Raw genomic sequence first — 15,807 nt, forward strand, 5'->3', positions numbered from 1 at the left:
AAATATTAAAATTAGTCAGAGCATTGTCTAATTTATTAAATTGTTAACTAGTTACATTGGAGCATAATTTTCAATAGTACACAAGACATGACTAAATAACTAATACTTAAAGTAATTGAAATGTTCCCAGCAAGCAACTGAAATGTTGCTATAAACATGTTGCTAGCAACACTGTGTGGAATGTATCTTGAATGAAAATTCTCAAACAAGTTGAAATTTTTAAGTGCTCCCAAATAACTTTCGAGTATTTTCCACTAAATTTATAACATTTTTATTGATTTAATGATTATGTTAATTATAGAATTTCATTATAATAATTTCGACTCACTTGAAACAATTGTGAAGATAATACTTTACGTCAAAAAAGGTTATTAATAACTTTTTAATGACTTTCAAGTACAATTGCTAATCATTTGTTAGCTGGTTTATTTACAAATACCAATTGTTTATTGACATTGATAAACGTGAAGCACTTGAGTTGGCCAATGCTAAATGCTGGCCATAAACGGCGACTAATCAATGTGATTAGCATAGCCCCACTTGATATAACATATAGCTTGGGGGTAATTCAGTTGCCAAAATGATCTCGGCTGGCATATTCGTGTGCCTTTGTTTGGTCTCGGCCTTCAATTATTTTCGCACACGTCGACAGCGTAAATTTATTGCGAATCTCAAAGGACCGTTTACCTTTCCACTTGTGGGATCTGTATACAAGATTGTCTTCCTAACGCCAAGGAGTATGTATAATTGTATAATGAGATCAACTGACTTAGTTCAGCAGACTTTTTCCAGAGCAGTGCCAAGTATCTCTCGAAATATGGAACTCTCAGTCGTTGTTGGCTTTTTCATAGACTCTTTATACCCGTCGCTGATCTTGAGCTGGCAAAGCAGCTGCTCCACAGTGAATCACACCTAGAAACGGGCTATGACTTGATGAGGGATTGGCTGGCAGACAGTGTGCTCATGTGTCCATCCGATCAATGGCCTCTGCGACATCAGCGTTTGGCAGCGTTCTTTCAAAAGGACAAGATGTTGCAGCTAATAAAGCTACTGCAAGAACAGGCGGAGAAACCATATCCAGAATTGGTAGCACAAGCAGAAACTCGACAAGTTTTTAACGTGTGGCCAATTGTATCAGCCAAGGTGTTAGATTTTATATTGGCCACCACTTGTGGAGTACATTCAAGCGAACAGTATAAAAAGGCATTTGCTGAGTAAGTTTACAATATCAATATATTCTTATTAAATTTATAAATATAAATATAAATATTTAAATTCATGACAACACATTAAATGACATGAAAGCTTCCTTTAAACTAAGAGACAGACTGCTTTTAAAGCACTTTAAAGCAAGACGTACTAGAAAAATTAATAAATTAACATTAATTGAACGTTGACAATTGAAATTCAGTTTACAATAGATACTCAGACTTATATTTAATTAAAGTAATATTAGAATTGAGAGCTAGACTAACTACAAAATGCAGAAAGATGAAAGATAAGTTTTTAATGCATTTCAATTGAATGTAAATACATTTGTTGTCTTTCTAGCCTTACGAAACTTTATCGTAATCGTTTTTTAAGCATTAAGTCGGCCAATCGCTTAATCTTTTGGCTGTCATCTCCATTTACGCGAAGACGTCAGCTGAAGCTCATCAAACGCATTAACGAGGAGAATAAACGGATTTTGGAAGAATGTCGACAACAGAAGGTGGAACGAATTCAGGTCAAGAATGAGGGTATTAATATAGAGCGCATTGAGCCGACTGAAAGACTTGATCATCAATCGCTAATCGATGTGCTGAACGGAAGCGAGAATCTGTCGGATGATCAGCTCCTTGCCGAGCTGAACACCTGTAACTTTTTGGGTTATCTTTTGTGCAGTACGACCCTCTGCTTTGCCCTGATCCTCATTGCCCGGCATCCCTCAGTGCAACAAAGATGTCTGGAGGAACTACGCATTGCACACAGTGAGAAGGAAGAGAATCTACAGGGAATGTCTTACCTGGATGCTGTTTTAAAGGAGACCTTACGCCTGCATCCGCCACAACTAATTGTGGGTCGTGAACTTAGCAAGGACTTTCCATACAGTAAGTGATTGTTTAAAATCGTAGTATTTTTTTAATACAATACTAATTTGAATCACAGCACACTCAAAGGTGGGCGATGCTGCTCTTCCCGCAGGCTCTGAGGTTTATATCAATCTCTACGAAATGCAGCGCTCTGAGGAATATGGCCAAAATGCCAAACAATTTCAGCCAGAACGATTTTTGGGCAATTCTCCCGAGCTGCTCAGCTTTGGAATGGGTCCTCGTAGCTGTCCCGCCCAGCAGTTCAGCCTAATGCTGCTCAAATCCTTGCTGGCTCCGCTGTTGCTGAAGTTCGAGTTGCTTCCCCATGGCGATGCAGTACGTCAGAATTTGCAGCTGTCTCCTGGCTCACGCAATGGCTTTCAATTGGCAGTGAAATTACGTTAATATCAAATATTTAATAAAGTAGCTCATACCGTTCTACAAACTAGTCTTTTTCAAAAACAATTCACATATATTTTATGGCCCAAGCAAATGCAAATTGCACACAGCAAATTCGCTGCTTCGAGTCGAGGCGCTGAACACAAAAAATTATTGAACCTGCTTGCAGCAATTGAGGAAACAAAAATTGATGAAACTCCAGTACATCTTACTTGCTGAATTTGGCTGTCCACCTCTGCTCTAGAGAATACTGCTGCCTTCCATCACTTGTTATCATCTTCAACTCTTCTACTTTACAAAGTAATTCTTTTTATTATGTGGCAGCTATAGAACTCATCCGCTTGCGCATGCCCAACTGGATGCCCGTATCCGAGCGAAGGACAATGTTTATCACATGGTAGAATTTTTCCCCTAGAGGCAATAGTTCGTAGGCTCGGACAATCTTCGCCAGCATCATCTTCATCTCCAGCAGGGCAAACTTCTGGCCAATGCAGTTCCTTGGTCCCGCACTGAAGGGCACATAGGCAAAGTTGGTGCTACGTTCTCCGCTCTCATGGCGCTCCGGTTTGAAGCTCCACGGATCTTCAAAATTTGCTTTCCAATTTTGCTGGCCTATAATGGCCATAAGGATTTCTGTGCCAGCGGGAATGACACCATTACCCACCTTGGAATGAGCTGTAAACAGGGAGTTCAATTGTGATTCAATTGTGATTAAAAGATCTCTTTACTTACTGTACTTAAAGTCTGTTTGCAGCTTGCGTCCAACGAGGGGAACAGGCGGATGCATTCGAAGCGATTCCTTGATGACGCACTCCACGTACTTCAGCTCGGCCAGATCCCGTATGGTGATAGGCCGACTGTGATCTGTGCCCAGCACCTGAAGAATTTCTTCTAGCATTTTTTCCTGCACCTTGGCATGTCGTGAGATCTCCCAGAGACAAAAGGAAATTGCACTGGCTGTCGTATCATGCCCCTCAAACATAAATGTATCCACCTCCTCCCGGATCTCCTCGTTCCTCAAGGGACGCCCATCAACGCTGGCCTGCAACAGCACATCCAAAAGAGCCATGCGGCGTTTTCTGCCCACATCATCCTCAGTCTTTTTGTTCAACTGCTCCGCCTTCTTCAGCTGCTCCTCCTCCAGTGTCTTCCGACGCTGTTCGATCACCTTGATGGTGAATTCGTGCATGGTACGAATGAGTTTTGTTTGACGCCATTTCAAATGAGGACGGGTCAAAGTGAAAAGAAACTCACTCTGCAGATAAACGGACATAAAGCGCCAGGCAAAAAGAGCAGTGCATCTGTAAGGAAAATATGAAGATTGTCAAGATATAGGTGTAGGAATTTAAGAATTAGCATCAGCATAGAATTAAGCATGATACAATTATATTAGGTAGCGACAGCACAGAGAGCGCTCTCATTTTTGATATCATATATTGTTCAGTATGTAAGCAGACTAGCAGGCAATGAAATGTTTTGTCTCGCTCTCACGCACACAATTTCTTATTATCGTATTTTGCTTTCGCTCTCATACATCTGCTGCTGTCGCTACCTTATATAATTGTATCATGGAATTAAGAATATATCGATAAATTATTTAAGTTGGTAGCATCGATAAAATATGAAATAAGTGTGAATCGAGTTGGCGGGATGGGGGAGTGGAAACTCAACTGCTAAGGGGAGAGGTTGTGTGCTCGTGAAATAAAGCTATGATTAAAAGTTTTCAAGAATTGAAGTATTGTGAAACAATTGAAACTATTTATAATTTACATTAATAATCAATTATGTTATATACTGAAAGAATGTGAGCGTTGTTAATGTTATTGAAGCAGTCCGTCCTTGGCAGCGGATAGATGCATTCCGACCGTGTAATACTTACTCATTGACAGCATTCGCATAGGGCGTGCTTTCAGCCATTTGGGCATTCACTTTGGTGCCCATTGCAGTCTCCGCTATGATATCCAATGCAGCCAAACAGATGAAGGGATACACATCAAAGGTAGTCTTGCCATCTGCCATCTGCTCCAGCCGTTGTATGCAGATATTTGATTGCTGATCGAAGACCTCGACAAATTGTTCCAATATCGAGAAATGAAATGTGGGCGTTATGATCTTACGCCGTTGATGCCAAAGTTTGCCATCACTCAAGAGGAGTCCATTGCCTAGCCATTGTCCCAGCACCTTGTAAACCGGATGCTTCACCAAATGCTCCTGACTGGATAATAGTTGCTCATTGAACTCCACATCGCAAGTCAAAATCAGCAGGCGATTGAAAACCCAAACGCGCTGCAATTCACCTACTTTATCAACCTGCTTCGCCGATACCTCTATAAAACCTATATTAAGCCATGAAAAGCAAAAGTTTATTAGGATTGTAAACATACTTGGCATTTCTTAATAATGATAACGCATTAAGAAATTCCACAATTCTTGAATGAGTAAAACCAAACGATTAAAGAACAACATTAGCTACAACTAATCTACAAATTCTTTAAATCAGATGTGGTTCCAGAAAATTAAAATTTTGTAACAAAAATTTTTTTTGTTTTTTTATCATTATTCAAGTTATTCAAGGCTGCTCTGTCCTTGTCTCACTCTATCACTTATTGATGTTGAAAACCCACATACAGATCATGCAGATCTGATGAAGAGATGTTCAAAAAAAATATTTAATTTTGAGCTGAATTAACTAAAAGCTTAAATCTCTCGAAAATATGTTTGTACAATTATATATATAGAATATATTGTATATAATGAGACTAGTGAATGGCACAATACTTTAGCCAATCTAACCAGTTTTTTTCGATTCGACGAATTGACTTGACATTCCTAGTGTAGTGTCTGAGACCGACGCACTCAAACAAAGTCGGCTCGATCCATTATTAAACTTAGTAAGCATATACAGTCAAACTTCTCTAAAGTGAATTCTAAATATTAAATGGCTACACTTGAGATTAATTCAAATTAGAAAGATTAAATGCTTTTCTTATTGTCTCTTAAAAAGTTTCCTATAAAAATTATATTATTATTTAAATTAAAATGAAGATATTCAAAAGATCACACTTTTCAAACGATTTTCAATTTTTCTTAAATATGATGATTGCCAATACATTGATCGGCAATACTTACTCTTTGGATTTAGTTTGAGCATCAGCTGCAGTGCTCCAAATACTGGCCAACTGAAAGGACCCGGCAGATTGGCGACTGCCGCTCGTCGCTCCCGTTGTGTCCAATGGAAGAGAAACCCGGCTGTGAGGAGAAACACAACTATTGCTATCAGCAGCATTTTACACAATGAAAAATGCTCAACGTTAATCCAAAGCAACAGAGCAAACGTACATATTCGACGGTTATCTAATCGCACTTGTTTATATTTTGCGTTTTTTTTTTTTTATTGAGCTTATTATGGCATTTGCACTGGACCATTACAAAAAGCGGAGGCAAGTGTATTAATAGAGCTTTGAGCTGTGGACACTTGTGAGTTTAATCAGTGATTAGCATGGACTATTTTTATTTGCTGCGAGTGAAGTGTATTTCACCGAGAACAAAAGAGTATGTTAATTATTTGAAATTGAGTTACATGTATTGAGTCATCAACGCTGAACTTTTCTTTCCTTTTTCTCATCTTTTTTTCAAGTAATTTCCGTTAGAGACACTCGAGCGGAAATTAAAACATTTGCAGTGCTCGCCAGCTGAACTCTGTGGATAGATGGCTGGCTGACAAGCCAAGCCCCAAAAGCAGTGCAAGTGATGGCCCAGAGTTGCCCTCGAAAAACTAATTAACAGTTGCTTCCTGGGCCGAGAAACTTTGACTTTGTAATGCCATTTTATTATATTATAATTATTATTTTAAATGGCAAAATGGTCTGGACATAAACAACTGCAGATAAATATATTAATATAAATACTTAAACTTCTATATGGAAAGGGAGCCAGAGATAAAGCGTGTTTTTTTTTTAATTGTGCCAGCAAATGTGCATTTTCAATTTTCGCAATGACTGTTATAAATAAAACGATGGGCGGCTAAGTGTTTCTGTTTTTTGCTTTTGTTCTGTTGCCCTGACTCCGGCCAAAAAAAAAAAAAAAAGATTTTCCACATTAATTTCTGCATATTAAAAATGCAATTTGTTGCGTTAATTGCAGCATGCGAAATGTATCAGACAATGCGACTGATAGCACAGAGACAGACCGCCCAGAGACCCAAACAGCACCAGTATCACAGGCAAAAGCACCAACAGCAACAGTATCAGAGGCAGCAGTAGAGCCTCTCTTCACTTTACTCCCCCCTCGGCCAAGTCACGTTGATAGCCATTGCAAACAAGCCGCTCAGCCAACGGACAACGCGGCGTATGCGTAATGCGAGTGTCTGATTGTCGGCCTGTGAATGAGTGTGAGTGTGTGTGAGAGAGAGTGTGGGTGCTTGTCTGTTCAACCACGTGACCAAATGCATCCTACAGTTCAGTTCAGTTCGTTCCTATACCCCATGCTGTGTGTGCTCAGTATTTATTTAAAGTATTTTTTTAAAATGCGAGACAACTGATATTTTGGTTAAGGCGTCGACCACTCAGAAATTGATATAAATGAGGCAACGAATGCTCTAGGCAGGCAAAAAGGCATTTGCATCAGTTATTAAAGATAGCTTGATCGACATGCTCTTGGCTTTAAGCTGAAAATAGTCCAAGAGATAAGAACATTAAATTTATTTCACTGGTAAATAAATAAATCATTTGCAAATACTCGTATTCATACAATAATTCTAGATCATCTCATCATCTCAAAAAGTTTTATTCAGTGATTTCAAAGTTATTAATAAATATTCGTCAAAGCAGCCTTAAATGACACGCTTTCCCTCAAGTATACATAAATTTTTGGTAGAAACACTATTAAATGTGGTTACAATGGAAATACATACATATGACTTATTTTCACACACGGAGAATTTCCGGTTGAAATATGTGTTTCATGATTTTTGGCATAGCTCCTTTTCAAACTACTTGTAAATTGACTAAATAAATCTAAATTTCTTACAATACTTTCTATCCTTGTAATCCAATTGGTAGAAATTTAAAAAAATAGCTTAGCGAGTATATATAAATATTTTTCAGTCTACAAATTTGCCTAAAACATTCATTATGCTATAATATTTATCTTTATATTCCTAACTTTAATGTACATTTTAAATTCTGCCGACATATAATAATCGTAAACCGAAATTTGATTTTTCGGCACACATTATTTAACATTAAATTGAAAGTTCCTTACCAATTCTAGCTTATGTGGAGAAAATTGTTATTATACCAAATAACAATATAGTTTTTAAAATTGTTTTTAATCTAAAAGAAAAACTACGACTAGCGGCAGACGAATGATTTAGAATTGTGGAATTCATTGGGTAGTATTCAATGGCCTTTTCGGCCATGGCTTGAATGCCCTTCCATGTATCATCGGCCAGATCTTTAAGTAAATTTGTAGGTGGCCAAAAGTCAAAAGAAATACCTCCACGCTCCCCGCTTAGTTCTAGGGCGAAGGAAAGAGGGAAACCAATGGAATAGGCATAATCCAGACTGGAACCACCAAAAGTACTATTCTCAATGCCATACTGCTCATGGGTGTACATTACTCCGCTGGCATTTTCCATAGCCTCAGCGCCAATTTTCGCAATCTCTTGCAATTGCTTAACATTTTCAGCAGGGGTACTATAAGATATAAAGAGAGATATATATATAAGTTATCAACTATACACATATTTACTTAATTAAAACTAAAATTTAAATATATAAATGTATAAATATCTAAAAGTTTATTTAACTAAAACTTAAACTAACTAACTAAAATTGCTGAAAATTCAAAAATCTTACCTCTGATAAACCCAAGGGTAAAAGACGCTTTTGTGTCGTGAGTGTAGACTCAGATACATAACGCCCTTTCCAGCATTCACTAACTCCAGCATAACATCTCGAACTGCTCGGGATTCTGGCTCTGAGAAGGGCTTACTGCCGGCGTAGTGCTCGCGACAAGGATCTTTTATTTCCGGATATCCTTTTCCCCAGTCAATGTCGTAGTTGCGATTGATATTCGTACCAAAACAATTATTCCCATTTGGGGAACGATTGTTGCGCCACATTTTATTTGTGCTGCGGGAATACATATAACCATCGGGATTAACCATGGGCATTATAATCCAATCGTAATCTTTCAGCAAGTGTGCATTCTCCTCGAAGTTGACCACCAGCTGCTCCACGGCATACAAGGCTGCCACTGGGGTCAACCATTCCCGCGCATGTTCCGCGGCCACCAAGAAAATGGCTTTCTTCCCTTTGCGTCCATCACCATTTGTTATGGTGATTGTTTTTAGTGTGCGATTCTCATATGTTGTTCCCACGTCGGATAACTTTAGACGCTGACTGTAGGCCTTGGTCAGGTCATCCAAATACTCCAACATGCCCTCGTAGCTATAGTAATCGTCGGTGTCCAGTGTGGGACCCGCATGACGTCGACTTCTCTCCCCACGAGACACCCCAAAGGCCGATGATCGATTAACAAATGTTATCGATAACAGCAAAGCCCACAGGGCACACAGCGATTTATCGCGAAGAAGCATTTACTTCGAATGCACTTTGAAATGCGAGTCAGTCACAGAAATTTATAATGAATCATCAAATGTGGCACATGCAACAGTTGCTAATCGTATTGCAATTCATTCTACACATGTACAGGCATATATATATATGAACATTGCACATACATACATATGTACGTTATCTGTATTCATGTATCTATTTCATGTTAAAAACCCGTTTCTCAATAATGCAAAATGTTTTTGCCGGTTTCAAAACGAATCTTCGCCCGTTTTCTCTCAAAGGCAACAAGCGACTGAATGGTAGACCCGCCAGACAAACTGTTAACATTCGGCGCGATCAACTACACTCTCTTAATCTCCTTCTCTTTTTGCTACTCTATATCTCTCTCTTATTTACTTTTTTTGCTTCTCTGTTGTAATCGCTTCCTTGGTAATCTGAAAGTTTCAAATTAACATGACGAGGTTAAAAAACTTTTTATATCAACTCGAGATAAGAGTGCAATTAGACCTTTTGATTTTAGGTCGATTTAAAAATAAAATAATTACATATTTTTCTTATCATTATTACTTGTTCATAGATAATTTTACTACGATTTGCCGGCAAAACAATTGCAATTTTGGCTAGTCGCTCTTCCTTTGTGTTCTCTTTAGCTAAAGAGAATGTAAATTATATCAATTTAATATTTTTAGAATGCAAAGAGAAGCCAGAAACTAAAGAGATCCAAAAATCTCTATCAATGAAGCTGAAATACATTATTCGTCTAGTTTCCGCACACGATAGATTTTCTTTTAAAACAGATGTTTATTTATTTTTGTAACAGCTCCTAAATCTAAAAATTAAAGTACACTTATATTTCTGATGCATTCTTTCGCAGAAATTAAATTTGGCATTCATTATTTAACTTCAAATAGGTTTCTAACAATTTCAACTTATTTATAAAAAAAACTTTGTTATTCCTGATAACCAAATAATAGTTAGCAAACTTTTTGAATTAAAAGACAAACTACGACCAGCGGATGACGAATGCTATTCATTAGTCGAAGTCAATGGATAGTATTCAATGCCTTTTTCGGCCATGGCTCGAATGCCCTTCCAGGTATCATCGGCCAGGTCTTTAAGTAAATTTGTAGGTGGCCAAAAGTCAAAAGAAATACCTCCACGCTCCCCGCTTAGTTCCAGGGCAAAGGAAAGAGGGAAACCAATGGAATAGGCATAATCCAGACTGGTGCCACCAAAATTATCATCAACGCCATATTGTTCGTAAGTGAAAGTAACGCCGCTGGCATTTTCAATGGCCTCCGCCCCGATTTTCGCAATCTCTTTCAGTTTCTTAACATTATCAGCAGGTTCACTATAAGATAAGCAAATTAATATATACACAATTAAAATTGGAGGAGATTTATACTAAAGAGGTATTTGCATAACTACAACTTTGAAATTATATTAATTTAATTCAAAAAAATAGAATTGAAATCAATAAAAAATATTAATAAAATAAAATATAATATCGGTGAATATAATTGCTGGACATTTCCTTATCTTACCTCTGATAAACCCAAGGGTAAAAGACGCTTTTGTGTCGTGAGTGTAGACCCAGAAACATAACGCCCTTTCCAGCATTCACTAACTCCAGCATAACATCTCGAACTGCTCGGGATTCTGGCTCTGAAAAGGGCTTACTGCCGGCGTAGTGCTCGACGCAAGGATCAGTTATTTCCGGATATCCTTGCCCCCAGTCAATGTCGTAGTTGCGATTAATATTCGTACCAAAACAATTATTCCCATTTGGGGAACGATTGTTGCGCCACTTTTTGTCTATGCTGCGGGAATACATATAACCATCGGGATTAACCATGGGCATTATAATCCAATCGTAATCTTTCAGCAAGTGTGCATTCTCCTCGAAGTTGACCACCAGCTGCTCCACGGCATACAAGGCTGCCACTGGGGTCAACCATTCCCGCGCATGTTCCGCGGCCACCAAGAAAATGGCTTTCTTCCCTTTGCGTCCATCACCATTTGATATGGTGATTGTTTTTAGTGTGCGATTCTCATATGTTGTTCCCACGTCAGATAACTTTAGACGCTGACTGTAGGCCTTGGTCAGGTCACCCAAATACTCCAACATGCCCTCGTAGCTATAGTAATCGTCGGTGTCCAGTGTGGGACCCGCATGACGTCGACTTCTCTCCCCACGCGACACCCCAAAGGCCGATGATCGATTAACAAATGTTATCGATAACAGCAACGCCCACAGGGCACACAGCGTGTTAACGCGTAGAAGCATTTTCTTGGAATACACGCCGAAATGCAATTCATTCACAGATGTTTAGAATAGAACATTAAATGTGGCACATGCAACAATCGCTAGTCGTCTTGCAATTCATTCAACATGTGTTTCTGATTCACCTTTAAACCCGTTTGTCAGCATTGCGACATGATTTCGAATCGAAATTTCAACCGATCTCTCTCATAAGCAAAAAGCGACTGAAGTGAATGAAATTTAATTCGACAGTCCGCTGATATTCTTGTGCGATCAACAAATACTTTCTACTCTCCTTAATTTTTTGCCTCTCTTTATCTCTCTCTTTTTAATCTTTTCTGCTTTTCCGCTGTGATCGCTTTCTTAACAATCTGAAAGATTTAAATTAACATGAAATTAACGAGACTTCAATACTCTTAATTATCAGGGAAAAATCTAGTTGAATATCGGTCGATTCAGAATTTGTAATTTTCAATAACTTATATTTAAGTTTAAGAACATTTATTCTTTAAATAAGAACTTGGTCTTATTTAAAATGTTTTTAAAATCAAGATGTGTTCTCTTAATTTAAGAATTTAATGTTCTCGACGCATTTTTTAAACCAAAGATCTTAGTTCTGAGACCAAAATTTGTTTTTAGAACATTTTTTTATCAGTGTACATATTTTTAATATGGGATGCTTTTATTTGCCGACAATTTTTTTGTAATATGAGTTTCACTTGTTTGCTTGCAATACTCAACGCTGTTTGAGTGCACTCCTCTCTTTATTATTATTAGTTCGCTTGCCAGATATTTTTTTAGAGATACAAAGATATGGAAGCGCCCCCACAAACCGATGATGCCGCTGACTGGACACATTTAGTTTTTTATTACCGTTACTTGAAAAATAAGTAAAAAAGTATATTGTGTTCGTTGGAATGTATGTAACAGGGAGAAGGAGGCAATTCCGACCCTATAAAGTATATATATTCTTGATCAGCATCAATAGCGGAGTCGATATAGCCATGTCTGTCTGTCCGTCTGTCAGTCTGTATGAACAAAAGTATCTCAGAGACTATAAGAGATGGAGATACCAAACTTTCACTCACAGACTTCTATATACCCCACGCAGATCAAGTTTGTTTCAAATTTAAGCCACGCCCCCCGCCGCCCTAGTATTTTAGAAAATATACACTGCATTATATTTTAAATAAAAATAGCTTACTTGTTCAAGTATTTATTATATCTTAATTATAAAAAATTATCTAAACTTTTAGCAATTCACTGATTCGGTTAATTGAGTTAACGTTAGAGACTCAGAGGCAAAGAATAAGCAGAATGAACAAGAATGATGATAACCACTAAATCTTCTATTTTTATACTCTACTTTTATCTCAGTTTACGGCTTTAGCCATTTTGCGGTTTAAAAAGCCATTAAAAAATGTAATTATGTTGATAAATACGTCTTACTGGGCATTTTGCATTTTTATTTTGCTAACTTCCTTTTGACGGCGTTGTGGCGACGTTCTGAGAATGGAATGAGGATGCAGCAGGAGCTGGGCATGTGGATAAGGACGAGCTGACTGCAACAGGATAGCTGCGGGGAGCAGTGCAAGGCTGTTGCCACTCAACTTTGGCCGCAACAGCAAAACAACACAGCAATAACCAAATCAACAACACCAACAACCACAGCAACAACAGCTCGGCCTTTCTTCATTTTTTTCGCCAACTTTTTAGCAACAATTTACTTGGCTTGGCGAGGCAAATATTTTATCATTGCGCCTTTTTACAGTCAAGTGGCGAAGCCAACGGCAGCAACGGGACTTGAACAGTCCAGGAGCCAGGAAAAAGGAACCCGGAACCAGGAGCAGCTGCCACTGTTGGAGGCGCCACCACAACTTTATGATGCCGCTGACTGTTGCATTTAAGAGCTGTTTATGGTCGCATTTTGTTTTTTTTTAGCGCTTTGCAAATTGTTGCAACTCGTGAAAAACGACCTTTTCACAAAATTTCACAAAGATGAAAATTTGTTTGGACAGTTTTACGTATTAGCCGGAAGATAGTTTTTCCAAAGGAAGAAGAATTTAACATTTTGGCGTCCATTTAACTGATTGCCATCTAATAGAGCTATCATTTATGCAAACTGATGAACTAAAATCTTTGAGCTTAAATTGACTTTTCGAGTCGAGTTGCCTTTCAATTCCCTTCCTTTTCATTTATTTTTCATACTTGCAAAATTAATGAGGTAGCAAAAATCTGATTTCAATTTATAGATTATGACCCTCAATTGCCAATGTGCATAATTTATAACGACAGAACTTCTGACTATCAACAGTAGAAATAAAGTATTTGAACAAAAAAAAACAAAAAAACAAGTAAAAATCCGATTAGTTCCGTTGATGCTGTGTCCTTTGAATTTCCTTTTGCTGCGTCCTTTGCACTTCGCAATTGCCATGCGAGTCACGTAGCTTTCGATGTCCGATTTTTAAGTTTGCGCTTCACAAATCACGTAACCCAAGCAAACCCTTCTAGCTGAAGGGGGGTAAAGTGAAGTGGCAACAACAACAACAAGTTAATGTCCTGCTTGAGGCTATTTGTAGTACACTTTGTGTGGATTTTTTTATGATTTGTTTATACACCAAAAACTCGAACGTGAGCGAAATAAACTCAGATTAAGAATTTGTTAACATAATAAATACAAAATAAGTGAAGATTACATTATTACATAGAAAATTGCATTAAAATTGTTTAATTTGATAATGGTTTTTATTAAAATTTTTTAATTGGCATATGCAGATATTACGTATACGTAGTTAACACAGTTCTTTTGATATGTAGACTGAATTTAAGATGGAATTGCTAAGCGAAAAATTTAAGCAATTTTACAAATTTGTCATAGTCTTAGTTATTGTCGAGCTTCTATAAAAAAAATGATTGAAACAAATTAACAAAAAAAGGAAATTATTTTAAATAAATTTAATCTAATATGTATTTTATTTTATTTGGATATCTTCTGCAGTTTATTTATTATAAGAAAATGTGTTAGGAGCTGGTTGAATTATATGAGATAATATATAATTAAATTATATGAAAGACCATTACAATTTAAATTGTTCAACGATTTATTTATTTCTCAAACTCTAAGACCTAAGTTTAACAAGGGAAAATATCAACCAACTTAGAAGCCCCAATGGGTGCCGAATCCATCGAAGCTCATGTGGGAAACGGTTTCCGCTGGTGAGTAGTGAATCACGGCCTGAGGTTGATGGCTGGCATAGGTGACAGGGGAAGTGGGAATGTGTTGCTGCTGTTGATAAACTGGGGTGGCCACTGGAGCTGCATGAGTGTAGACAGCGGGCTGGTGGGAGGTATAGACAGCGGGCTGGTGGGGGGTGTAGACCGGAGCTGGAACTGGAGCCGCATAGGTGACAGTCTTGGCAATGGCGGGCTGATAAACATTGTTGCTAATTCGCGTATCCTGTTTGTGCACTTGGGAGTAGGGCGTGGCCACGGACTTGGCATAGTGCGATACGGTGCCATCGAAGCTCCTGACAACATTCTGTTGGGTGTGCGCCACAGCGTGCTCATCTCCCAAATAACTGATTGCCGGCTGTGCGATGATTCCTGCCCAGGCAGGAGACAGGACCAAAAGGGTTGCGGTAAGTGCCAGGAATTTGTATGCCATGTTGAAGCTGTGGAGTAAGTTGATCAACTGTTGCTGTTTGCAGCCAAAGCTAAGGCTTATAAATGGCTTGGCTTGGGTACTCACTCTACGCACTGCTGGCCAGGCCAATTACTCAAAAGTTGGCCCAGTTATTGTTCTCCCCCCTCCCTCCCCTCTCTTACGCATAGACAGACTCGTTTCGGCTAATGCAATTGGGTTTTGCGTGACTTTCATAAATCCATTTCTATCTCGAGATCGTGGCAAATCAATTTACAACTGCCACACAGCGACACAGCCAAGTGACAGCCAATGGAGGGCGTGTCACCTTCCCACTTATAGTAAGTCATTGCATAACCAACAATTGCTGAGCTGGTCATGAGGTCGCCGCACTTGCTCTGCTCCACATTCAATGGATGCCTCTGAAGTGCCCTCAAGCGCAAGTTATGCCCAAAATATAACAACCAGCACAATTTATGGCCCATTGGAGATGCATTAAAGATGGCAAATTGTTAATGCATTCCAACAATTCCACTTCAACTGCTTTCTGATGTATTTTCATTCAAATGGATAGTACTTACCTGTCCACTACGCACTTACAGTGATCTCAATAGATTTTTATTTAGAATAATAGCATATAAAATAAATAATCTATATACTCGAATTTTTATAAACATATCAAACTTTGCTACAATTATTAAAAATCAATTAATTCTTTATAAATTGTTATTCTTGGAGTTTTTAAAAATATATCAAGTATAAAATAATTTTATAAAAAAAGTCATCTCTATTTTAAAATGCATCAAAAAGTATATGCAGAATCCATTAACATACTGACATTTTACATGGAAA

The 15,807-nt window shown here is 38.1% G+C and overlaps 5 protein-coding genes across 5 annotated transcripts; 1 reads left to right on the forward strand and 4 right to left on the reverse strand.

The window, feature by feature from the left end:
* Positions 1-580: 580 nt before the first annotated feature.
* On the forward strand, positions 581-2,510 carry LOC117787170 (probable cytochrome P450 316a1). Its single transcript, XM_034625620.1, has 4 exons — positions 581-737; positions 782-1,214; positions 1,552-2,090; positions 2,149-2,510. Exons 1-4 carry the CDS (start codon positions 581-583, stop codon positions 2,475-2,477), a joined length of 1,458 nt encoding a protein of 485 aa, XP_034481511.1. The 3' UTR covers positions 2,478-2,510.
* Positions 2,511-2,760: 250 nt separating this feature from the next.
* Positions 2,761-5,757, reverse strand: LOC117788247 (cytochrome P450 4d8). The gene is made up of 4 exons (XM_034626948.1): positions 5,601-5,757; positions 4,351-4,807; positions 3,204-3,772; positions 2,761-3,146 (listed from the first exon to the last, which is right to left on the reverse strand). The coding sequence occupies exons 1-4, from the start codon at positions 5,755-5,757 to the stop codon at positions 2,785-2,787; spliced, it is 1,545 nt and encodes a 514-aa protein (XP_034482839.1). The 3' UTR covers positions 2,761-2,784.
* Positions 5,758-7,156: 1,399 nt separating this feature from the next.
* Positions 7,157-9,331, reverse strand: LOC117787213 (carboxypeptidase B). The gene is made up of 2 exons (XM_034625679.1): positions 8,330-9,331; positions 7,157-8,167 (listed from the first exon to the last, which is right to left on the reverse strand). Exons 1-2 carry the CDS (start codon positions 9,070-9,072, stop codon positions 7,744-7,746), a joined length of 1,167 nt encoding a protein of 388 aa, XP_034481570.1. The 5' UTR covers positions 9,073-9,331; the 3' UTR covers positions 7,157-7,743.
* A 526-nt stretch (positions 9,332-9,857) lies between these two features.
* LOC117787414 (carboxypeptidase B-like) lies at positions 9,858-11,535 on the reverse strand. The gene is made up of 2 exons (XM_034625933.1): positions 10,597-11,535; positions 9,858-10,403 (listed from the first exon to the last, which is right to left on the reverse strand). Exons 1-2 carry the CDS (start codon positions 11,337-11,339, stop codon positions 10,079-10,081), a joined length of 1,068 nt encoding a protein of 355 aa, XP_034481824.1. The 5' UTR covers positions 11,340-11,535; the 3' UTR covers positions 9,858-10,078.
* Positions 11,536-14,405: 2,870 nt separating this feature from the next.
* Positions 14,406-14,988, reverse strand: LOC117787172 (larval/pupal cuticle protein H1C). The gene has a single exon (XM_034625622.1). It carries the CDS (start codon positions 14,977-14,979, stop codon positions 14,473-14,475), a length of 507 nt encoding a protein of 168 aa, XP_034481513.1. The 5' UTR covers positions 14,980-14,988; the 3' UTR covers positions 14,406-14,472.
* Between the last annotated feature and the right edge of the window lie 819 nt (positions 14,989-15,807).

Source organism: Drosophila innubila, assembly GCF_004354385.1.
Source record: "Drosophila innubila isolate TH190305 chromosome 3L unlocalized genomic scaffold, UK_Dinn_1.0 0_D_3L, whole genome shotgun sequence".
NCBI lineage: Eukaryota > Metazoa > Arthropoda > Insecta > Diptera > Drosophilidae > Drosophila > Drosophila innubila.